Source organism: Thamnophis sirtalis, unplaced genomic scaffold (assembly GCF_051295495.1).
Source record: "Thamnophis sirtalis isolate CommonGarterSnake01/CBP01778 unplaced genomic scaffold, rThaSir2_p1.2 scaffold_6, whole genome shotgun sequence".
NCBI classification, from domain to species: Eukaryota; Metazoa; Chordata; class Lepidosauria; order Squamata; family Natricidae; genus Thamnophis; species Thamnophis sirtalis.
The window spans coordinates 69,214,199-69,239,891 of NW_028261386.1; the positions used below are offsets into that span (position 1 = coordinate 69,214,199).

Sequence of the window (25,693 nt, forward strand, 5' to 3'; positions counted from 1 at the left end):
AAGGTTTCTTCTGTCTCTTGTGAAAAAAAGAATCTCATGAGTTGAACTTCACCTATGGAACTGGTACACATACAATAGTGTTTATTAAAACCTAGAAATGTATATAATACACAAACCACAAATGGCAGCATATAATTTTAGGGATATTTTGGGATCACGGACATAAACATTATTATATGTTCTAAAGAAATTTGAGTTGGAAAAGGAAGTGGCTTTAAAATGAAAATAATTCATTTAAACTTCAAGGAGTTTCATTACAGAAACTGAAGGACAATCAATGTTAAAAAAAAACTTTCTATAGCAGTGATGGCTAACCTTTTTGTCATTGTTTGCCAAAAACGCCCACACCCATAATGGAATGTGCACGCAACACCCACCTGAGCACTTCACACCCCTGTGCCTGTGTTTTACCCCCCCTCGATCCCCCCCACATGCATGCGTGAACCCCTTGTGCCCTGTTTTGGACCCGGCAGGCCTCCCTTAAACTTCCTGGGGCCAAAAATGGGGTGTGTGGGAGTGCTGCATGCTCCCCATGCATGCACCCATGACCCCCTCACACGCATGTGCATGTCTCCCACATGCCTCCTGCACGGCAGAGACCCAAAAATAAGCTGGCCAGTGGAAGGCGCACACGTATGCGTGGTGGAGCTGAGCTGGGGCTCATGTGCCTACAAAGAGGGTTCCGCATGCCACCTGTGGCACATATGCCATAGGTTTGCCATTATGGTTCTATAGCATCTATACCAACTAAGAAGTACTTTAGGCCACTTTCCTTCATTGCCATGGAGGTAGACTTTCAAACTGTTTCATGACTGAAACAAAAATGATTCCAAACAGTATCTGTTGGAGAATATACTAAAATAAACTTCCTTTTATGTATTATTTTCTGACGTCAAGAAATGAGATCTTCTTCATAAAGAACACGCTAGGTATTGCTAACATATTGCATCAAATCAGTAATTCTAACTATCACCCTATCAATTTTATTTTAAATTTTCTATGCTTAAAAATTGGATTAAATGCCGGTGAAGTTAATACCAGTGAAAAGAATGAAAATACTGCATAGTAAACTATTATTGCTTTCTTCTAAAAAGATGAAATAAAAATACCAATTCGCTGAGTTAGGCAGCATCATTATTTTATCCAGCTAATAATTACAACTCAAGCAACACATTTAAAATTACATAATAGCATTACAATCTGATTCTATTTATGACTACTCAAAATTATATGCTCTTGCGACTGGCTCCTTAAGATTTCAGTTTTAATAGCCAAGATTTCATAGAAGAGACTTCTCCAGGTCTTCCCGTTGTATGAGTCATGAGACGACTTCCATACTTCCAAGAAACCAAACCTCACCAAGTATGGAAATGCTTAAGTATAACTATTGTTAGCCAAGAGGAGAAAATACTTGATTCAGTTTGGTGGAATACACTTGTACATATCTGATAACTGAAAAATCAATTCTTAAAGCATAAAATGATAAGCATCTTAAACAGCACTTTTGCATTGCAAAGTTTGTAAATAAAACTTGTCATTACTATAATATAGAAACATGGGAAAGTATGCATAAATTGTCCTTTTTAAAAAAAAACTGTTCGAAATACTTACTGTTACTTGATTTGAGGTCTCTGTGAAGGATGGGGACGATGGCTTCTTCATGTAAGTAAAGCATCCCTCGAGCAATCTGTACTGCCCAGTTGACTAATATATGAGGAGGAATGCGACGGCCCCAGTGGCCCCCACTAGTGGTGGGGAAAGAACCTGACAAAGCTCTATTGAGGGGTCCTCCCCTGGCAAATTCCATAACTAGACAGAGGTTGGGCTCCTGCAAACTTACACCATGAAGTTCAATGATATTCGGATGCTTCAACATGGAAAAAAACTTGGCTTCCTGCCTCACACTCTCTGCAGTGGCCATGACGTCCTCATCTGGATCCTGCCGAGCTGCTTTAACTGCAACTTCTTGGCCTTTCCATATTGCTCTATAAACTTTACCGAAGCCTCCAACTCCAATAATCTCTTGCAGTTCCAGATGCTGGAAGTCAATCTCTGCTAGAGAACCCATACAGCCTTTGTGATCTACAGGGTGGCCATCACTCATGGCCAGGTTTTGAGTTTGATGCTCAGTCTTCTCCAACAAGCCTAACTGGGGATGTTGGTAGCAGCCTGGCTGGTAAGTCACATAGTTTGCTGGGAAGATGCCAAGGCGATGATGGATTTTACCTGCCCACCACCCATCATCTCCAGACACTGCTGCATCTTTAGACAAAACTTCCACCATTTCCCCTCGACGCAAACTCAGCTCATCTTCTCCAGTGGCTTCATAGTCATACAACACGGTCCACAGTGGGCAAGAGTTGCCACTGGTCCCCAAGCTCCCTTCAGCTGTTCCCTCAGAGCTCAGCAAAGCCATGGTCAAGATACAGGTACTAACCACATCAGCTTCCACCTCAGCATTTGAGAACAATTGATGAAGTTGTCCCAAAGGTGCTTTTTCAAGAGGCAACTGGACTTTCTGGTTTTTCTTTGAAGACGTTTTGCTTCTCATCCAAGAAGCTTCTTCAGCTCTTAATTAGCCTTGTTGCAATTGAAGCCAACTCTTCCCTATTTTAGGCAGGCATAAAAGTGCTAGGAAAGGAGTGAAACGAAGCAAAAAGAAAAGAGACTCCTGGTTAGACAAGGAAGGGGGATTGGAGCATGAGATGAGTGAGGAGTAGAAACCACAGTATTTGGATCAGACATTTGGAGTGCAGGTTCAAAGGCAAGAAGCTGAGCTATGAAAGTGATGAGAGAAAGATAACATAAGGTGACAATGAGGGAAGGAGTGAAGAAGTCAAGAGAAAGAAAGCACAATCCAGATGTATATCAGAGTTCAGAGAAAGGACCGGTGGCAAAGCAGGAAGTGAAAAGCGTTCGGGATAAATGGGATCGAGGCAAAGAAAGTTTGTATGGAGTGATTTATACGGAGCCAGGAGAAAACGGCCACACGGCTCGAAAGAAGAAAAACAAGCGAAGCGAAGATAAAATAGGAAAAATGAAATGAGGGAAGAGGGAGGGGAGGGAGGGGAGGGAGAGCGGGGGAGGAGAAGCAAGAGGTAATCACAGAGAAGCGGCGATTGCAAAGGGGTGCAGTCCGAGGGGGCCCAGGTGAGAGAGAAGAGAGCCACGCACGGAACGAGAAGAGGAGACGGGCGATGGGAGAAGCCGCAGGTAAAGCGCTCGCGGAACCGAGAAGGTGGAGAAAACGGAGACCGCGGGCGATCCGAGGCAGCCTCAGAGGCTAAAAGCAAGGCTGCCGACGCCGCCACGGCCGATCGAACGCTTCTCCCGGGTCTTCTCAGCAAACTCTTCTGCCGCCGAGAGCAGCTCCCGAACAAACTACTGGCCGGTCCGGATTGGACGGCCGGGGGCACGTGACGGTCGAGGCCAGGCTCCGGGTGCGGGTCAAAGAGTGAAGTCGTACAGGTGCGTGTCTGGCTGTGGTCGCGGGGGGTTTTCCCCCTGTCACGGATGGCGCCAGTGCCAAGCACCGAACTCCAGGGCGCCCTCGGGAAAGGAAGGGTCGTCGGCAGAGGCAGAGACGCGGCAAGGCGGAAGGGGCGGTGGCAACGCTGTTGCAACTTGTTGCGCGCTCTTAGCCGCGCGCGCTCTTCTCCGAGGGGAAGGCCGGGCTGCAATGAATGGGACGGGCGGCGGGGGCTTTTTGCTTGGGAAAGCCTTGGGAATCGTATTCTAAGATTGGCTCGTTTTAAGCCATGAGCCAATGCCAGGGTTTGGTTTGTTATTATCAACTGCTAGGCATTCTTGGAGCGACGATTATTCAGTCTGTAATTCTTGTAACATTTGCGGCTGCTCTTCCCACAAACATCTGAAAAAGTAGCAGATGGGAAAGTGGTAAGGTCCGCATCTGGAATATCCTACAGGGTGCTAACAGGCATCAGTTTCCCCATAGACATGCATTTTGAAGATATTCAAAGTTTGGGATCAACCTTTGTGGATATTTTTGAACTGCAGTACCCAGCATTTTCACCACTGACCATACTGGCTGAAATTCTTGAAATAGTCTTTTAGCAACCTTTTCTTTAAATCCAACGGTCTCCCACTCCTTGGACTAAAACTGGTCATAATACTGTACATAAAAAAGTCTTGCATTTCACAATGGATTTGTACCACTGAATGGAATAAACAGTGCATATTTTGAGCTATAGTAAAAGTTCCTTTACACTAATTATGCAACAAACAAGGAATGCTTATTTTCTGAAATCATGTACATTCCAGTATTTTCCCCTTCTGGGCTCAATGTGGGCTTAAAATGGGCACATGACCACAACCAAGTAAAGGCATATAGTAACAGTACTAACAATCATCAGTTGGAGTAGCCATTTTAGATTATTTATGTTGGGTATTAGGGAAGTACCCAACAGGCTATATGGACAATGCACAGCTGACTCTGTAACTCTTATGTCTCCTGAATTTAAAATGTTATATCAGTGCTAGTCTAAAGATTCCACTATCAGTCCAGAGTGATATTGCAATCTCAGATGTGTCAGTTCTACAACAACAGAACTATTCACAACAGATATTTATTCGAAGAAAGTCCCATTGAGTGTATGGGAAGGTGCTTATTCCCAGGTAATTAGGAAATGACTGGGTACTTAGGAAAATGCAGTTGGATTAGGATTTTGAAATGTTGTAGAGAAAATTCTGGTTATTGAGCTCATTTGCTAGGGTTGTGATTTGGAAGAAACTATATAATCTCTTTCCTTCCTGTCTATGTAACCATTTAAATGTTAGTAACTTCTCTTGTTGGGCAGTTTGTATTCTTTGAAGGCCAAATTTCATGCAGGGAAACACGTTGGCAAAGAAAACTGTAAATAGTGCCAGCTACAATGGTTCATTGAGAGCTATTATTATTTTGAAGTTTGTTTCAGCTGGGTCGTACTAAGGAACTTTGTCTCACCCAATATTAATAAGGATACCAGATAGTATTGTTAATCAGTGTTTAGGGAGGGATAAATAAGCCCACAATTATGTTTAAATATCATTTAGCACTCTGCTCAAATTAGAACTATACCTCATGTCTGGATATTTATACTTGCCTATAGTAGCCAGACACGGTGGCTCAGTGGCTAAGACGCTGAGTTTCTCGATCAGAAAGGTAGATAGTTTGGTAGTTCGAATCCCTAGCAACGCATAACGGAGTGAGCTCCTGTTACTTGTCCCAGCTTCTGCCAACCTAGCAGTTGGAAAGCATGTAAAAATGTAAGTAGAAAAATAGGAACCATCTTTGGTGGGAAAGCAACAGCGTTCCATGTGCCTTTGGCATTTAGTCATAACCACAGAGACATCTTCAGACAGCGTTGGCTCTTCGGCTTTGAAACGGAGATGAGCACCGCCCCCTAGAGCTGGGAACAGCAAGCACATATGTGTGAGGGGAACCTTCACCTGTATAGTAGTTGGAAAGTTCAATCGTGGCAACTGGATTAATTTTTGTTAGCTTGAGATGCTTCATTGCTCATCCAAGCAGCTTCATCAATCAGAGCAAGCCACTTAGGCAGGGAATCATTGGAATGTACAAATTATACCAACCTCGGGGGTTTCCTCCCCCAAATGTGTTGCAATTTGCCAATCTCTGTCATCCAGGCAAAGATGTCAGAAGGTTGAATCATAACAACTAGAGTATTTTTATAGCCTATTGTAGCTATTCCCCCATCCATCCTCAGATAGACCAAACACTTATACAGTACAGAAATGTTATAATTACAGGTCTGCTTTAAATTCTTCACTACTGATTTAGTAGCCATCAACTCAAAAGCAAACCATCTTGCATTAGTTTTTAGCCTATTGCTCAGCTAGCATTTTTGACTCCTCCTCTTTTGTCCATTGCATTGTAGCGGGTGCTATAGGAATGCAGTGCCAAGTCTCCCATTGACTCACCCTCATCCATTGCTATTCATATGGGTCATAAGAACAATGACTTCCAGGATTGCCACGTGCTTTTTTTATCTGTTCTCCTCCCCATTCTTTTCATTCCTTTGTAATTTTAAGCTTGTTAGCAGGGATTGTCTATGAAGATTCTCAGTCATCCAGGTCATGGTTGTCCCAAAGCTGCTTTTTCAAAAGGCAACTGGATTTTCTTTGTTTTTCCTTAAAGAAGTTTCGCTTTTCATCTGAAGAAGCTTCTTGGATGAGGAGGGAAATGTCTTCAGGGAAAAACAAAGGAAGGTTTGTTTTTGAAAAAGTATCATTGAGTTAGTAGGGACTACTTTTTTAACAATTGATAAAATATAAACAGATTTGGAAGCATTTTCAGCTAATGTGGTTTATAAAACATGCTTAAAGTAATATATGTACATGCAGACTCTAATCTTTATAATAGGAGTTGTCTTGCATGCATATTACATTGTCTTACAGATGTAATCTTACAGATTTCTCCAAGGTTAGTTGCTTTGGCGATGAAAAGTGGCCACGTGGCATCTTAGCTTTATAATGACTGTACTGCAGATTTGAAAGCAGGCTTGTCCAAGCACCCCATCAGAGAAGCACTCTGACTCCCTTTGCTTTTTCAGTGATTTATAAAAGAGGAAACTAGCAGTAATTTCTAAAACAAACCTTGACAAATTGCAAAGCACACGAGCTTTATCTAAATGGCCAAAAAAAGAGAGAAGTATGATCAAAAGATGAGCTCACCTTACAAATATTTTAAATGAATTTGTGGGAGATTATTATACAAAATTATTGAATTATATTATTCAGTTGAAACTTGGCTTCCCCCTCTAATATTCCACTGTATTCAGAATGAAGTAATACTGCATGTTGCAATAGACAATCTTTTAAATTATAAGCCCAATGGCAAGAATTGTTTTATAATTAATCTTTCATTGATCAAGACCCTTCCTTCCTTTTTTTGACTGAGGACTGAAGCTTTTCAAAAAGGAATTAATACATGAAAAAATGTTACAGTTTCTACTAACAGTATGTAAGACTTTCAGGAATCCATAGATTGGACATCAGTAGTACTGGGGACCTGAAGCTTGGATGGGAAGAGATGATGGTGAACATATATATGCAGATCTCTATTTTGTAGAAGCAAAGAGTCTTGTACGTAGGTGGGGTTCAAATCTTAAATTTTTTTAAAGCCTGTCATATTTAGCATTTGACATACCATACATGAACTAGCAATATATATTTCATGTAGATTTTAATCTAGATTAATAAAACACAATAAAATATAAATCTTAAAATAGATCTAGGTCATCTAATCCTATTCCAGATTGTCCATTGCTGATGTGGTAGTTCAAAGCCCGACACTTTTCTTGTGGGGTCATTTATATGTCTTAAGACCCAACCATTTGGCTTCCACTGGGAATTAAGCTTAAAGTTCTTGGGCAGATGTTGTACAAGTGCCAGTGGAGACTTCCTGGGTTTGAGTCTTTTAGTTGATAAATGAGGAAGGTTGGCATGCAGTGGTTAAATGCAGCACTGCAGGCTACTGCTAGATCAGCAGGTCAGCGGTTCAAATCTCACCGGCTCAGGGTTGACTCAGCCTTCCATCCTTCCGAGGTGGGTAAAATGAGGACCCAGATTGTTGGGGGCAATATGCTGACTCTCTGTAAACCGCTTAGAGAGGCCTGAAAGGCCTATGAAGCGGTATATAAGTCTACTGCTATTGCTATTGCTATGCACCGGTAGGAGTGAGTTGTATAGAAAGAAGAGAGAAGAAATAGACACACGCAACAGGTTTAAGTAAAATAATTATTTCCAAGATGAGCCATTATGGTGAAAGTTCACCTAAAAAAAGCCACAACTGGAGAAGATCCAAAGAACAAACATTATTATTTCCATGCTAGTTCTATTCTCCCCTCCCAATGCATCACTCTGCTTAACAACTAATTCCCACAACACTGTCAAATAGTTTACTAAGACTGTATTACTATTATTTTCTCTTCTTTCCTAGTATCTATCTCTTCCCACTTATGACTATTACCATGTTGCTTGTATCTTTCAATTATATTGTTTTATTTGATTCCTAGTACGATTTGACAGCTTATTAGCTATGACTATCACTAGGTGTTGTATCTTTTTATTCTTAATGAATGTATTTTATTTGCCTTTTGTACACTGAGAACCTATACACCAAGGACAAATTCCTTGTGTGTGCAATCACACTTGGCCAATAAAGAATTCTATTCTATTCTATTCTATTCTATTCTAATCTTCTGTGACAGGGAGCCGAGGTGGTGCAGTGGTTAGAGTGCAGTACTGCAGCCACTTCAGCTGACTGTTAGCTGCAGTTCGGCAGTTGAAATCTCACTGGCTCAGGGTTGACTCAGCCTTCCATCCTTCCGAGGTGGGTAAAATGAGGACCCAGACTGTGGGGGTGATATGCTGACTCTGTAAACCGCTTAGAGAGGGCTGAAAGCCCCATGAAGCGGTATATAAGTCTAACTGCTATTGCTATTGCTACATAGTACGTAGATCATAAAAAATGTGAGCGTGTATGCACTCTATATCCAAAGGATACCCAATAAAATTGCTTTACGGCCAATAAAGAAACGAGGCCACTCTAAAGCAGGCTTGGGTATCATTCATAGTGGACATTCAATTATGAGCACATTCTTTGGAATGCAACATAGTAGCTCTGGGGTATGAGAGGGGTTTGTTATTCCAACAAGCTGACCTTGTTGGGGGGGAAAGGGAGAGAGAAGGAAGCAGAGCAATATACATTTTTGAATATATTGCCTTTGGTTTAGTCATAATGCTGTGTTTAATAAATTGTATCATAACAAGAATTTGATACTTAAAGGAGCCGTGAGAGAAATACAATTAAAAGGACATATGCAATAGCAGACAAGAATCGTTATATAATGGTATAATTCAAGACGTTCTTTATTCCAAATCACCAAAGACACTACTGATAAAACTATAACACACTTTTCAAATATTAAACACAGCAGGAAGGAGAAAACTTACACATTAAAAGCACTGGAAACGAATAGTGCGTTGAGACATTAACTAGAGCATTTTCTCCTTGCTGTTAAATTGGCTGAAACCTTGTCAATAGCACTTCCTAGTGGTGGATGGAAGGAAGTAAAACAAGCATGTCTTGGCTTTGTAGTTCTTTACTTTTACACCCATAGAACCTTTCCCATATCCACGTGAATGTTAAGGAGTCTACTTCGCATGGCATTCACTATTCATACTTTTTGTGCAGGGTTTAGTGCAATCTTTAGATAGTTAATATAGATGCCTCAGTAAAAAACTTAAGCTGACTTCGCTGGTTTTAAATTTTTTAATTACCCAGCCAGAAGCCTGTGTCCCAAAGGTGCTTTTTCAAGGGGCAACTGGACTTTCTGGTTTTTCTTTGAAGACGTTTCGCTTCTCACCCAAGAAGCTTATTCAGCTCTGACTGGATGGTGGGGCTGAAGAAGCTTCTTGGACGAGAAGCGAAACGTCATCAAAGAAAAACCAGAAAGTCCCGTTGCCCCTTGAAAAAAAGCATCTTTTGGACAACCATGACCTGGATGACTGAGAATCTCCACATAAATTCAGAAACCTGTGTGTTTTCCCCAACGCAAGAGGAGCTAAAACAGGTCTCCGCATTTTCAGAAACGGGACAAGAATTATTTGTTTTGTTCCGGGGTATGAATTGCAATTCGACACCTGCAACACCTAGCGCTGATCCACTCAGCGCGCAACTCCGACGTTATAATTTGGGGAGATTGATTTGTGGTAGTGTTGTTTCTTCCCACATTACCGTACCCGTAACAGAACAACAGAGTTGGAAGGGACCTTAGAGGTCTTCTAGTCCAACCCTTGAAGTCTTCTAATGCAATACTTGAAGATGTCGGGAAAACTCGACGTCTTACGGCAAATTTCAATCAGTGATGACGCTATTGCACAATTCTACCTTTTATTTCGTCCCCCCCCCCCTTTTTTTTTTTTCTCACGGAGTAATGTAGTAATCCTCGCTCTTCATATAGAAATAGCTTTCCGGACGAGCTGGAGTTCTGACAATTCAATGGCACCTTCCGTGTAATTTGGCCACAGTACGGAAGTGGTTAGCCACCATCGCCTTTCGGCATGCTTTAAGACTTCCCAGTCCAGCCTCGGGTTCTGGAATTTCCTGGTAGTTTCTCCTGAAGTCTGATCCTAGTTTAGTGTTCTATTCCAAACCACTTTAGCCTACTGCATTGAGACAGAGGCAGGCTTGCTTTCTAGGCATTACTAATTATCTCACGATAGGAGACGGAGTGGGAGAAATGCTATCTTTGGGGAAAAGACTGAGCGGCGATACTTCCGCGGACGCTAGTTGAAAAGATCGGGGAAGGAGAAAGGACTAGGATAGAGATGTTCTCCAAGCTGGCGCCCCCCCCCCCCCCCCAGTAGCCATCTGCCGGGGAATGATGGGATTTGCGGCTCAACACACACGCCAAGCATATGCTAATATAAATATGTACAGTGAAGAGCTGTAAATTATTAACCGAGAAACGGGAGACACGCACAGAAGGGGAAATACGTTTCCATCCCGGAAAACGCTTCAATCAGAGCGTGTCCCGACGTCTTGTTCCCCCGCAGCATATTTTTAGATAGGAGGGGGCGGAGTCGAGAGAAGGACGCCGCCTTTGCTTTGCATCCTTGGGTGGCAGGAGACCCGGTTGGTGGATTGGGCTCCACCGCAGCATGATGGGAAAATCCTTGTAGCATCCGGCATGGAGGTTCGGATGATGCCCGACGCCGAGAAGCGTCTTTGCTGGGGGAGCCGTCGCTCCCGCCGCTCCGAGCCACGGCAAGGAGATTGAGCCGGCGGCCTTTTCCGTGCAGGGCTTAGCGATGGTGTCCCAGGCGGTGCAGCTGCTCCGGCAGGGAGTCTGGGCAGCGTTGACCGGAGGCTGGTACCACGATCCGGAGCAAAGCAAATTCACCAACAGCTGCCATCTCTACCTCTGGCTGTTCTTGTTGCTGCTGCCTATGGCGCTGCACTTGGTGAGTCTGATCGGCCGGCGAAAGGTCTGGGCACACAAAAAAGAGGGGGATGAAGGGTCCTTTGGTAGGCCTCTGATGTGGAGAAGAGGCACATGTTGCCTTCTTATCTACCAGGATAGAGGTAGAGGACTTTATAGATTGCTGGGTGTAGAGGAAAGGTGTGAGGGGAAGGATTTAACAGACAAAAAGCAGTGAAAAGGAATCTCAAAAGTTTTATCAACTGTGATGGCTTTATGTAACTTTGTTGCTTATATCCTTACCATTTATATTGATATTGATTGCTTATTTGTACCTTATGACTATCATTAAGTGTTGTACCTTATGATTCTTGACGAAAGTATCTTATCTTTTTATGTACACTGAGAGCATATGCACCAAACACAAATTCCTTGTGTGTCCAATCACACTTGGCCAATAAAGAATTCTATTCTATTCTATTCTATTCTATTCCATTCCATTCCATTCTTTATTATTAATTGTAACAAAAATATTTCTGTCCCTTGTTACAGAACTTTGAATTGATTGTGCTTTGATGACACAGCAAGTCTCAAACACTAAGTGTATTAACAAAATTAAACTGGGTATATAAAGAGTTAATAGGTAATTCTGTCAGTTATGGGTATAGTACCTAAGGTCTGGTTTGCAACATTAACATGCTCAAGTAAAGTTTCTTTCACTCACTCACACATGCATACATGCACATTATGTTTGGAGAGTTAAACCAAAAAATTAAGTATAAAATAAAAACAAAGCATAATAGCTTCTTAACATTAAAGAAAAATGATAATATGACAATCACTAGCATATTGAGTTATAATCTCTAAGCCATTCGCCAGACATAAATTCTATTAGCAAATGATTGTATTTCAACCCCAGTTCTCATCTCTAAAATCTGAAAAGGAATAATGCTAGGGTATCTACAGGCTTCTATAGATGACACATTTCAAACAATTAGCAAAGGAACAAGGCAAATATCAGCTGTATAATTATAGTTATTTTTTTAAAAAAAGCACAACAGTATTAATCATCATGTTATTTAAATATCATTTTTGATGATGAGCTTGACTTCATTATACTTTTGTCTAGGCATGTCCCCCCACTGCCATCACAGCTGTTATCTACTGTGGTTCTGTGACCTTATTATTCATGATAATAAAGGTGATCTCTTACCGTCTCCACCTGATGTTTGACAAAGGAGAGATGATTCAACAAAAGCTCCCTTGTAAGGAAGGGAAACAAAATAAAAAGTATAAAAGAGACAATGCAATTCAGCATAAAAATCTCAGGTAAGTTTATTTCTCTATGCTATCTTGGTCAGGGTTGTCTGCAATGGGAACATTTTAACTATTTCAATGCATTAGCTCTCCATCATAGTAGAACGTCTGTATCAATCATCATCCCCCACTTTATAACTTCCAGTATTTAGTCAGAGTTATTTAACTTATTTCTGTGGGTCCTGGGTGCTCTTTGAGCCTGCTTCTTTTCTTGCAGATATTTTATTACCCAACTAGGTAACATCATCAGAGGACCCCACAGTTCAACTCTGATTTGAAGCAAGAAATTCTGGAAAGTGAACCTTCTCCATTACAAAGCTTTTGGTCACCATGCCATTATGGCTGGGTCTTCCTAGATTAGTTGATGCTTACCTAGAGCCAATGAGGCATCTGTTTCAGATTATCCATCAAGAAAGTTAATGACATTTCTGAATCAGCTTGTAATAAGCACAGCATCCTTGAGAATGAATTATTCCTTATCTAATAATGATTACTAACTTTTTTGCATATGCATTATTTTAAACAGCAATAACATAGGAGACAATGGTGCAGTTGAAGAGACTAAGCATAATGGTTCAACACCAACCATCCACAATAGCATCAAAGGGCAGGCTATGCTCTCTCATTACCCTTCAGGAAGCCTGGTTGGTAAACATTTGTCTATAATAATATTCCTGTATTTTTCACTCTATATATGCCACTGGTGTCTTATTACAACAACAAATGCAATATGGGTTTTATTTTAAAAATATCACCCTCCTCCCACCATTTCTTTTTCCCCCCTCAATACAACAATATATACATTGTGCTCCAAGGTTTTGCATGTTACCCCTGGAGAGAAGCAGGATCAGGGAAGCTGTTATGATACATTTTGCTTCATTCCATTAAGAGTAGAGAAGGGAGTGGAATTTTCTTCTCATGGCATTCATGAAACGATAGGTGTTTTTCATTTTGGCAATTACTCTAGAAGTAAACTTGAAAGCATGATGGCCCCAAATTCTAAATAATTATGGAAAGTCACAGGGGAATTGAAAACTAAAAAAAAATCTTGGATCTTGTGGGAAAATGTCATCAGCACTGAGAACTGAGTATTCAATTGAGTGAAAGAATGCAGGGGACTGTTAAGCTGAATGTCAGCGTTCCAAATATCATGCAGAATTAAATCAGAGTCAAAGGCAAAACTATCCTTAAAGTTCCAATTTAATAAGACAGGCATGTTGGCATCGTGCTATGGAATCCCAATTCTGGAAGTTACATCAGAATCCCACCCAGTTAAAAGTTCATGATCTTGTCCCCACACCCACAGTCCATCACATTGTCCAATCTTCTTCCATGATAGCACCCATGCCCAGCTGCTTCCGGTCAGGTGCAAAGGTGCGGAGACAAAAGATGACCTTGAGCTTCTAGAAAGGAATTTTTTATTTTGAAAACAACACATTCTACCCCTTGCTATTCTGCCACCACACTTAATGAGAGTGTGGCAGGCAAAAGATTCTTAAAGGAACCACTGCAGGCCTGACACTGAATCTGGTACTTGGTCTAATAAGTCCCCCGCTTCTTCACAAAAAATGCTGTCTTATAACAAAACAAATTGAAAAGTGCTATTTATATTTAGAGCCTAGTCTAACAAAGAGTGATTAGCCCAAGGTCAACCAGCAAACTTCATAATTCATTAGAAACATCTTGGGATATCTGGGTCCATATTTAACACTTTAACGACCTTATTTTTCGGAGTATAAGATGCACATCCCCCACCCCTAAAGTGAAACTTGCTGTTTGCTGCAACAGGCATATTGTGGGAGGCATAGGCAGATTTTCTTCTTTTTCTAATCAGGCTAAACTGAAACAGGCTGTTTGCTGCAAGGAGGTAGGTCAATAACTATAAATGCCTATAGAATATTCAAATTATTAGACTTATTTTTTAAAGACTGCTGTATTATTGTTCTAGACAACTTAACAAGAAGCTTTTTAAAATAAATACTTGAGGCCCAGTGCTATTATATCTTCTTTTAAATAGCAGAGAATAAGCCACATGAATTTTAACAGCATCTGTACAAGTACAGTCTGAAATGTAACACCACAAACAGTGTATATCTTCTGTACTGTTTGCTGTTTGCTGCAAGGAGACAAATTGCTGGGAGTCAGTGGGAAATTTTCCCCTCTTGTTTTCCTCCCTAAAAGCTAGGTGTGTCTTATACTTCGGAGCATCTTATACTCTGAAAAATACGGTATTTCACTGGATTAGTTCTCCATCATAGTAGAAGCTCTGTATCAATCAGCAGTAATTATATGCTTCTCCAACTTATAATTTCCAGTTTTAGTCAGAATTATTTAATTTCCTTCTGTGGGGGTTCCTGGTGCTGCCTCAGCCTGCTTGTTCTCTTGCAGACATTTCATTACCCATCTAGATAATATCATCAACCCGGAGCCGAAAATATTCTCTTCTATTGGTAACTTCTTTCTTTATTGTGAAATGCAGTCTGAACAAAACAGATAACCCAATGCCTATACCTCATGCTTTCTTGTAAACACGTTTGTCTGGCAAGCTTTCTTGCTGTATATTTAAATCCAATGATTTTATTCATTAATCTTGGGGTTCCATTGATTTAATGGAACATGGGACATAATTACATTATTTGTTGCTTTGAAACACATGCAATGTTACATTTACAGTTCACCTCATTTTAATTGATGTATTTCATTTCAGAACCTGCCAGCTCAAGAAACCATTGAAGATCTGAAAGGTATGCTTCAAACAATATTCTATAGTAGAGGTGGACAACTATGGCAATGTGAGGCTATGAATGAGTTTGGGTCTTCTGTGAGACTATGAATGAGTTTGGGTCTTCTGGTCTGACTGTTTGCATGTGTTGTTGCAATCTGGTGGTTAGCTTCCTCCCCATTTGTTTAACCACCAGATCAGTGGTGGGATTCAATTTTTTTTACCACCAGTTCTGTGGCCGTGGCTTGGTGGGCATGGCATGATTTGGTGGGCATGGCTTGGTGGGCCTGGCAGGGGAAGGATACTGTAAAATCCCCATTTCCTCCCGATCAGCTGGGACTTGGGAGGCAGAGAATAGATGGGGATGGGCCCAGTCAGACGTGGTATTTACTGGTTCTCTGAACTACTCAAAATTTCTACTCCATAACTTGTCAGAACCTGCTGAATACCACCTCTGCACCAGATTGCAAGAACACAAGTGAGTGGTCAGGCCAGGGGACCCAAACTCATTAGTTACCTCACATTGCAATGAAGAAGGACATACATTTCATTTTACAACTAAGATCATTGGCCATGCAGGTGCAAATATATCCAGGGAAATAATTGAAGTCCAGAAAACAGGGCCCTTGTCAGTTAACAGGAGTGCTGAATTACTACCAGCTTATCAAATACCTAAGAGCCGAGGGCTTGACAACTCAAGGAAATGACAGCCAATCACCTGCCATCAACACAATAGTCAATAGGAAGACAACCCATAAACACAACTCACAAAGCAGCCTAAAGCACACATTTCATTAGAGAAATTCCATGAAGAAGGGCTTCAGCATGAGTCCAAAAGCTCGGAAGAATAATTCTCTGGTCCCAGAGACCGATCAAAATTCTGTTTTGCATCATTATCCTGGAACCCATATAGCTGCCATACATTCGTGTTTTCAGCATTTTTAACAGCAATAGTTTTTGAATTTTGACGACACTTAGAGTCATTTACTAAGTTGAGTAGCTATAGAAATTAAATAAACAAACAAATAAATAAGTGGTTTTTACCTTTAAAAAATAATGTTACATACTGAATATATTTTCATGATTTTCTATTAACCTATATTATTTTTTGTAGATTCTAACTCTCAAAAAAAAAGGTGCTGACAATTTAAATTGGGACGTATTCACTTTCCATTCCAAGCAATGGGTTTTAAAGGCACATTAACTGCTAATTTTAAATAATTTTTTTGGAATGTCTTTTCTGAGAAAACTTCATATATCTTTGATTTGTAGTATCTCTCTGTATTTTTTTTTTACTAGGAGTACTGGTTTCAGAAGAACAACCTGTCCCATCAGTATTGTTGACCTCACCCTGCATCAAAGCTGATATTTTACCTGCTTCTGTGACATGTATGTCAAATTCCACCACACCAGTAATAGTGGACAAGCCAAATGCAGTGGAGATTGTTATCAATGGTGGATCAAATGAAAAAGAAGAGAAGGCACAACCTTCTAACTATACTGGAGAAGAGGATGCTCCGCTGGATAAAGATGTGGTTGTTAAAAAATTGCCAAATCTTTCCTTATCCCAGTGTGATATTTTAAAAACAGGCATTTCTTTTGAGTCTTGGAACATGGACAGTCCTGTACTCTTTTTAGAGGATTTAAATGACCCTACGTGTTTAAGGAAAGAGAATGTATTGGATGGGTCAGCTCAAGACAGCACAAGAACTGGTTTTCCTCAGTGCAATACTGTGGAGACTAAGAGATTTGCAGAAAGCTCTCCCTATATAGATGACTCAAAAGCACAGTTTGATGACTCAGAAAGTGAGATAGCTGTTGCAATTGTGGACAGTTCTCATTCTGGGGATCCATTCACATTACATGAACCCATTAAAATAGTTATCACCATGAGTAGCACCCATAACTCAGCTACTGATTTAGAGAGCTTGCATCACATGAAACGGTCAAGCGCTGAGAAATCTGGTTCAGATCCAGAATCTGCTGTGGCAGAGACAGTTCAAGACAGTAAACAAAGCAACAATCAAATGATAATCCCTGTCATTACTTTTGATCTATCGGAAGACAATGGAGGCCATGCTTTCCAAGAAGTAAGTGAAAGTTTGAGAACCCCAGAGAATTTAAATGTAAATGCGTCATCTAATCAGTGTTCTGGCTATGAATCTGGTGAACAAGACAATATTGGAAAGGAAAACAGTGACAATCCATCAAACAGTCGTGAAGGGATGATGTGTCCTGAAAATGCTTCTGAAATTCTAGAAGACCCAGAAGAAGGCCAGTGGAACTTGGAGGTGCCCTTATATAAAACAACTTATGAAAAGAGACATGCTCGTGTTCTTAGTGTGGATAGTGGGACAGATGTGTTTTTAAGTAAGAACTCGTCGGAGACAGTTAGTGGAAAAGAAAAACTTTTGCCCACCTCAAAGTCTGACCTGGAAGCTAAAGAAGGGCAGATACCAAATGAATCAAATTTCTTAGAATTTGTTTCACTGCTGGAATCCATCAACACTTCAAAGCCAACAGCACCAGATTTAAAAGCAGAGCCTACCAAAGATAAAGGACTAGCTGGAGGTACAGTGCATAATTCAAATTATTAGTTTCCAGTGCATACAAGAAATGTGAGGAATTTATGTGCAATAAAGGCAGTTTCCACTCATGCTAAAAGCAATAACTACCAATAAATATACATATATGCTCTAGAATATTAAATATTAGGTGTTCATAAATAAGTGTCAATAATAATTGATATAAGATGAATAAGGTTTTTTGGCTTCATTAAATGTATATTGGATTAGTTTTTAAGAAGACACATTGTCTCCTTGCTGATCTTAATCTTGATCTTTTACTGGGTTAGGAAAAAAACTATACATTTCTTTACTAGGCTTTAAGAGTAGCAGTAGAATTTAGATTTATATACCATTTTATAGTGTTCATTCACTAGAAGTCCTCTTCTATACCAAAATCCTTTCCAAATCAGCTTTTCCAGTTCTGTATCATATTTATGTTTTCAGACCCTAATTTACCTAATGCAAGAAAAGGATATGGCTCTACAGCTTTGAACAGAAGGACTTGTTGGTCAAAGATTGCAAAATAAACTATAGATTATAAAACAATTTTCAGCTATTTCCTAAATAAACTGACAAAATTAAAATCTAGGATAATCTATCAAAATGAATAAATTGAAGATAAAGGATGTTAAGATGTTTAATTTGGTGTTGGATACAAATTTAGGTGATCTTAAAGGATTATTACATAAACTTGTGAATGATCTGTCTTTCCATTCTATTCATTTTAGTATCTCCTTAAATATATAGCATATCTCTTACATATCAGATTGTGGAGAACAATGGGAGGAGAGCTTCCATTCTATTGTTTGTGCTTTTGAATTTCCTAGATATATCTGATTGGCTGCTGCTGAATAACATAAAAAGTTGGACTAGTTTGGCAGCAGGCCTACGTATGTGGTTCTATCAACTTCTGGGAAAAGTAATTTTCACCAATATTTACAGTAAGTGGATAAGAATCATAGAGATCTAGAGGTTGAAAGGTAGCAACAGAATACTTGAAATATTGTATTATCAAAACAATCAATGTTACAGGTTAAAGAAATTAAGTTAAACTGGAGAACAGGTAATAAATGAATAGGATATTTTTTTAAAAAGAGAAGTCTATTGTCCCAGAGATAGGAGAAGGCAGTATAGTGCATACATACTCTGTCTGAAGAAGACAGAGAGTATAGAATTTAAGGCAGGAGAAGGAAAACCTGTTTGAAGTGAAGCTGACAGTAAAATCAAAGAGACAGAAAAGGAGGAAAAGGAAAGATTTAATGTCACATTTCCTACAGACTCAAGTTATGAATCACTTTGCCATCAATCCATACAAGCATAAAGGAAAAGACAGCAGATGATTCATTTAATACTTGTGATATTGCTACTTTTCAGCATCCCTAGTGGACATCAATCATCATATGTAAGTGCTTAGCCCAATAAATTTATTAACTTTGATCTCTAATGTGGGGCATGAATTAATGTGATCATAAATTGATTTTCAAAGGTCTGATCTTTGCTATAGTAGTGGTGTGAAGACCTTTTTATTCGGGGGTGGGGATGGGGGGGGGAATACAAGCAAAAAATTTCCCAGGAAAGGAAACATGGAAAGTTTTCTCTATGTCTTTCAGATGGCTTTCTAAGAGAGAAAAAAGAGGGTGCATTGACAACAGGAAAGAATTGTGCAGAAAAAGAAAATCATGGTTCCTGTAAACAGGAGAAAACTGAGATGGAAACTCAGGATTGTACTAATGTTAATCCAGTGATCCCAGAATCAATAAAGTTCACTGCCCAGTAAGAACTAAGTTCTTTTTTTCAAGTACGCTGTAAAATGTGTTGGCCATATCCATTATAAAAGAATTCATGTCAAATTTCATTTGATCTATTTTCTTGGTTTCATGAGAAATTGCTTGGGTGGGGAAGAGAAAGATTTCACTTGCTGCTTTTGAAACTCTTTTCCTCCCTCCCCATTTTTCTTATTGATATTTTGACAAGTTATCAGAGCACCAGACAACGACAGATCATTTATCGGGTAACTTCACAGCCAGACAGTTCCCTTTTGCAAGTCATAAGTGGGCCTGAAACATCGGTGCAAGAAGAGATGTCCGTGGATGCAATGCACATCTATTCCTTCATAGATGGAAATGGTAACCTCATATGAGGGGTTGGGAGAGCTTTTCTTTTTACATTTAAAGTTTGGAAGGTTATCATCAGCACTTCAAATATGCCCAATAAGCAGTCCAAGTATGTATGTGTGCATTTATTTATTTCCCTCATTTATTATCTTTACAAATTACTCAAGAGGGCAAACATCCAACACACCTTCCTCCTACTTTCTCCTTTCATAGCCTTTTGACTCTTCCATCTTATTTTGCTTCATAATGTCCAAGATTTTGTCCTCTCCTCTCTTCTCCTCTTCTCTCCTAACTTCTTCCAAGCTTTATTTTCTTCCCTTCTCTTTTCCTCCCTTTGCACTTTGGCTTCCAGATGCTGCAACAGCCATCCTTGTTCTCTGCCATCCTTTCTCTTTCTCTTCCACAAACTCTCCTTTATAATATTTGAATGTGCTGTGGGCAATAGCTTCAGTAGTTTATCCTCTTTCCTTTGGGAGGAATGTCAGTGCCACCAGTACTCAAGACCATCCACATTCTAATCTTGACCCTTAGCTGCAGCACTGGTCTATACTCTTTTAATGAAACATGGACTTAATTTGCTCTCTTTCCTTTAACATTTTCCCAATTCCAGTTCAGTCTATGAACTTCTTTCCTTCTAGTTCCCCCCCCCCTTTCTTTCATAGTTGAACTCTGGAACTAAATTTTAATACCCAAATCTACATTTCAACAAACTTGCTAACACTCTTTCAGATGCCATTGTTGTGATTTGTCCACTGAAGCTTTCCAAAATCATGCAGTATATAGGTGTATATACCTGTACATAAAATGGAACTAGGCAGTGGTGGGATCTTGCCAATTTAACCGGTTTGGTGATCGTGTATGCAGTTTTACCAAAACGTACCTTCCATGTTACTTCTTGGGGAGTAACACAGCTGAGGCGTGGCAATCAGCTTTGCTGTGCTAATCAGCCGAGAGGATATAGGTTAGTAAAATGCAAGGCAGGCAGGCCCACCTAATCGTCGGAGCGAACCAGTTTGCTCTCAGCTGATTGTCGGAGCTACCGGTTCGCCTGAACTGGTCCAAACCAGCTGAATCCCACCCCTGGAAATAGGACAGGTGCAATGTTACAAGAGGATTGTTGCCAGAGGCTGTGGCAAGAAACATTTTAAAATGATTGTGTTGCAGCAGTGCTGAAATCTGTCTTATCAGATGGAGCTCAGAGAATGCAAGTCATTGACAAGGATACCTTAAGATAGGATTTCTATTTCTAGAAAGCTGGCCTTCTAATTTTATGATTTCCCAGTTATAAAACTAAGTACATGGCAGATCATTGCTCAACAGATTATGTCTCCTTTTATTTGAAGGAGAAATGAAGTCCTTGTACTTAAGGAGTCAAGCAGAAGGAAATATTGAAAATTCACCCATCTATGATTGCATCTCCAATGCTCAGTAAGTAAACTCCTCATGTGCTGGATTGGGGGATGACTCCATTTCATTTCTGGAGTGGTTACTTAGTTTTCCAAAATTAAAGATTGGGAATATCATTTTCATAAAATGTCCATATGCGAATGACATAGATTCTGTTGTATACTAATTTAGATATTTTTCTGCTTCAGGCTCTGTATTTTCTGCAATAAATCATAGTATTTCTCCAACTTCTAATCATAGTTACCAGTATTTGAACTTAAGATTTTTTTATTTGCAAAACAGGTCTACTCTACACATCTACTCTATTATGAAATCAAACTGTTGAATATCTAGGATAAGAGTAAAGGAATAAGTTTTATTTGATAAATTGATAAACAATTTAACAAAGATATTAATTTTGTGCCAGTAGAATATTTGTTCTGTGTTTGCAAATTTTTCCTGTGATGTAAGTTTCTATTGCAATAGAGATAGTTTATAGCAGGAGTGTCAAAGTCGATTTCATTGAGGGCCGCATCAGGGTTGTATTTGACTTGGGGTGGGGGGCTGGGATGGGTGTGGCTGGGGTGGGAATGGCCAGCTTGATGTTATTCATGTTGGTGGCACTTTTGGTGGCCTGAGTGCTCTTGCCAGGGAGAACGGGCTCCTGAGCTCCATTTTTGGCTGTGTTGGCCTCCTGCAACTCTCTGCCAGTGAAAGCAGAGATCTGTTTTCACTGGCAGAGGCACCACAGGCTGTTTCCAGGGTAGCTCTGTGGGCCAGATCTAAGCATCTCTCAGAGATTTGACCCCTGGGCTTTGAATTTGACATCCTTGGTCTATAACAATAGCAATATTACTTAGACTTATATACCACTTCACATGGTATACAGCTCTCTCTAAGCTGTTTACAGAGTCAGCATATTGCCCCCAACAATCTGGCTCCTCCTTTTACTGACCTTGAAAGGATGGAAGGCTGAGTTAACCCTGAACTGCTCAGAATCAAAGTCCTGGAATGAGCAATGAGTTATCCTACAGTACTAGATTGTAACCACTGTGCCACCCATGGCTCTTATCATAAGTATAATCCCACCTAACAGTGGAAGAGGACTAGTGTCCTCATGATTTGGTTGTGCATATCAAAATTGACGATATGCCCTACTGTCTCTTTTAATGATAATAACAGTACCTCCTCATTCAAGGGTGCATTTATCATGGCATTAATTTCAGCCCATGTAGAGACCTTTATCAACCAGGAGGCATGATTTGGGCCAAATCTGAAACTTTGTCCCCCAACTCAGAAGTGGGAGAGGTTGTAGGAGAAGGCAGGAAAGGGCTCCTTCATGAATATGAGCTTTCTTCCCTTGATGGGATGTAAATTAGGATTTCTTTGAGTTTGTGAATCAAATATGTTATTTCAGTCAGCATCTCTTAAAAAGCATTCTTTATAGACATTTCCCCCCATAATTACTCAATTATGCATCAAGATACTTAAGTATATTAACATTTTATCATCAGTAGGTTAGCCAAAAAAAAAATAGAATTCATGTATTGGACTTATATCTCATGTTTCCTTCAAAGTGCATATATTGATGCTCCTTTGTCTAATTTTCCCTTACAACTATGTCCCTCCATGATAGGATAACCTGCGAGAACAGTTAGCCAAAAGTCTGCAGTGAATGTTCAGAGTAGACTTGAACATGGGTCTCCAGAGTGCTAATCCTACATCTTAACCACTATACCACACTGGTTCTCACTTAATATTCTAGATCAGTGTTTCTCAATCTTGCCAAATTGAAGATGTATGGACTCCCAGAATTCCCTAGCCAGTAGATGGGTGGTAAATTCTGGAAATCCTGTCTGGGGAATTGTAAGAATTGAAACCCACACATCTTCAAGGTGCCAAGGTTGAGAAACTCTTGTTATAGGTCAGCCTTACCCTATCTGGCATCTGTCAGGTACGGTTGGGATTGTAGTTCCTTGAATTATTGGCTAGTGTGACCTTTATCTAAGTACTCTGTGAACTGGAAGGAGAGGATTATGTAAGATCAGATCATGCCATGTAAGTCAAATAAAAAGGAAAGTAAATGCAAAAAACTTTGCCACATGGTGGCAGTCAATATCTTTAACAGAATAGTCAACTATAGGCAGATGTGTCATTTGAAGGTCATAAGGAAAAGAACAAGAAAAAATAGAAAGTATTTATCTCATCTTCCTAGTTTCTATTTTATTGGTTTGTTTTTCATGTTATACACTAGATTGCAAGTAGTCTAAATAGAACATTAAATAGTATTAAAAGTTGTGTTTTGAGAGATAGTTGTAAGCCATAGATCTCAATTGATTTAGAATCTTAAGCTATTCTGAAATTTGCAATAGTAAATAGTAAATGTAAGATACAGCTGTTTAACAGACTAATTAGCCAGACAATCATTTTCAATTACAAAATTCCATAATTTTTAATTTCATACATAGTGTAAATGGAATGTCATAGAATACAATTCAATATATGCTTACTCATAAATCCCATTCTTTTCAATGGTACTTTAATCTTTAAAATGTTTATCCAAAATTACCATCATTAAAACTTTACCTTTTCTGTTAATGAAGCTGTGCTGTTTCTTCCACTATTTGAGTCCAGTATATTAGCTAAGCTGACAATTCACATAATCTTGCCAGAGCTGATTTTGAGTTGATTTCTATGTCAGGTAGCCTAATTTTCAAATAAACATTTGAAGAGTACTTGTGAATCAACAATAATTCTGTATATTGGTTAGGAACTCTCAATGATTTTAACTGTATTAATTTTATTGCATTTATTGGATTAATTGGATTATACTATTATTTCATTTTATTTCTATATTCTTGCAGTTAGCAATTCGGCTATGCACAGAAACTCACTAGAAATCAAACTTTATGTTTCATTCATGTGTAATACGAAGGCAGGACTTTTTTGGTTTAATTATTATTTCTTTGAATGGTTGAACCTATAGCAACCAAAAAACTATGGTGATATTCTGCCAGCCTATTTTAATTTTGAAAATATAGTTTGAAGCAATTCAAGATTGCTCTGTGTTGGGACTGAACCCAAAGGCCGATTTGATTTATGGGTATGCTTCTATTTTACCTTGAAGCATCTCAATAATCCCAAAGGCAGAAGATAGAAGCAATTAAAAAAAAATTCCTACCTCAACAAAATGCTTTGCCTTTGTCTTCCATGATTGCTTGGCTAGGCATCTATACAGCCTTCAAGTATCAATTAAATTATGGAATTATTGTTTAAGCTGTTATCAAATATCACAAGTGTTATAAGCAGTGACCTGGTCGGAACAAGAGAGCTATTTGCATAATTCTAATATCTTCAGTTACTTGTAGGCACATTTGTAAAAGGAATTTCAGCTCACTCCTATTGCCCTTCTGGAGTTAACAAATTGGAATTAGATTTTCCCTGAATCTGTGGGGAGCCTCCAGCTAATATAGTCAGTCTCTGAAGTCTCTTGTTTTTTTCCATAGATTTAGGGGTGTCTGCGTGGGTGAGTGGGAATCAATATGGCAGCTTTGACTTCATGGTTGCATCCTATCATCCTGACTTTTCTTTATCACCCAATCCCTGCAGACACTCCAAATTGTTATTAATCATATAATTTTGAATTAATTTTATTCTTTTTATCTTTATTTGTACAGTGAAATCCATTTCAGCTCCTCTAGTACAACTACCTCAGAGATCCAAGAAGCATCTATTGGAGATCATGGACGAAGGGCACGGCAACAACAGTTCTTACTGATGCTGGCACGGGGAGCTCTTTCTGAAACCCACCGGGTACCATGTAACATTTCAGTACCTATACATTTTTAAAAAAACATTGTGAATATCTTCCAGTCTAGCTATATAAACTTGCATCTTTCAAATGAGGTTGGTGTTATAGCACACAAATGGAAGAATAGCTAATTTTCCACTAAGCATCAGCTATTATACCTAATTTGATGCTGATAAAAGAGATTTCTAAATTTGATTTGATGATTTTTTTAAAGGAGCATGAGTTAAGAGCAACAACATTGTTGTGAGAAATTTTATCTCAGTATAAATGTATGTATGTATGTATGTATGTATGTATGTATGTATGTATGTATGTATGTATGTATGTATCAGTGGTGGGTTGCAGGTACAGGCATACTGGTGCCTGCCTGGAGAACTGGGTACTGTTCCAGTACAGTGCTCCCACCCCACCCACCAGAGGTCTTTACCTGTATTTGAGCTACCTGTGATTGCCTGAACAAGACCCTGCAGTTTTCTTGGCAACATATTTTTAGAAGTGGTTTGCTTTTGCCACTGCCCTGGGGCTGAATAACAATGTCTATTATAAATCACTCAGCTGATTTTCTGCTTAAGGTGGGACTAGAACTCAGGACGTCCAGGTTTCCAGACTAATACCTCTTAACCACCACACCAAACTGGTTCTAAATAAAATAATAAAAATGCTTTCCCCAGTATTTTCTTATCTAATGCCATTTGTGTTCAAATTATAGGCAACACTTAAATGTCACACAAAGAGCAACCTTGTGGGGGGGGGGGCTTAGATTGTTTTGTTTTGGTGTATTTCAATTGATAATCTCATAAGGGCAGTACGAACATCCCAGCATTTGCCAT

At 39.5% G+C, this 25,693-nt stretch overlaps 2 protein-coding genes across 4 annotated transcripts in view; one reads left to right on the plus strand and one right to left on the minus strand.

Moving 5' to 3' along the window:
• MAP3K21 (mitogen-activated protein kinase kinase kinase 21) overlaps positions 1-3,581 on the minus strand; it is a 49,086-nt gene extending 45,505 nt beyond the window's left edge. For both annotated transcript variants that reach the window (XM_014057366.2, XM_014057365.2), the window contains exon 1: positions 1,612-3,581. In XM_014057366.2, the coding sequence (XP_013912841.2) occupies positions 1,612-2,551 (940 nt within the window). In that variant the 5' untranslated portion in view covers positions 2,552-3,581. The remainder of the gene's footprint in view (positions 1-1,611) is intronic.
• A 7,096-nt stretch (positions 3,582-10,677) lies between these two features.
• The window catches only part of PCNX2 (pecanex 2), a 93,435-nt gene continuing 78,419 nt past the window's right edge, over positions 10,678-25,693 (plus strand). For both annotated transcript variants that reach the window (XM_087718087.1, XM_087718088.1), the window contains exons 1-9: positions 10,678-10,989; positions 12,076-12,275; positions 12,790-12,907; positions 14,971-15,007; positions 16,285-17,556; positions 19,163-19,325; positions 19,527-19,678; positions 21,010-21,094; positions 24,730-24,865. In XM_087718087.1, the coding sequence (XP_087574213.1) occupies positions 10,837-10,989; positions 12,076-12,275; positions 12,790-12,907; positions 14,971-15,007; positions 16,285-17,556; positions 19,163-19,325; positions 19,527-19,678; positions 21,010-21,094; positions 24,730-24,865 (2,316 nt within the window). In that variant the 5' untranslated portion in view covers positions 10,678-10,836. The remainder of the gene's footprint in view (positions 10,990-12,075; positions 12,276-12,789; positions 12,908-14,970; positions 15,008-16,284; positions 17,557-19,162; positions 19,326-19,526; positions 19,679-21,009; positions 21,095-24,729; positions 24,866-25,693) is intronic.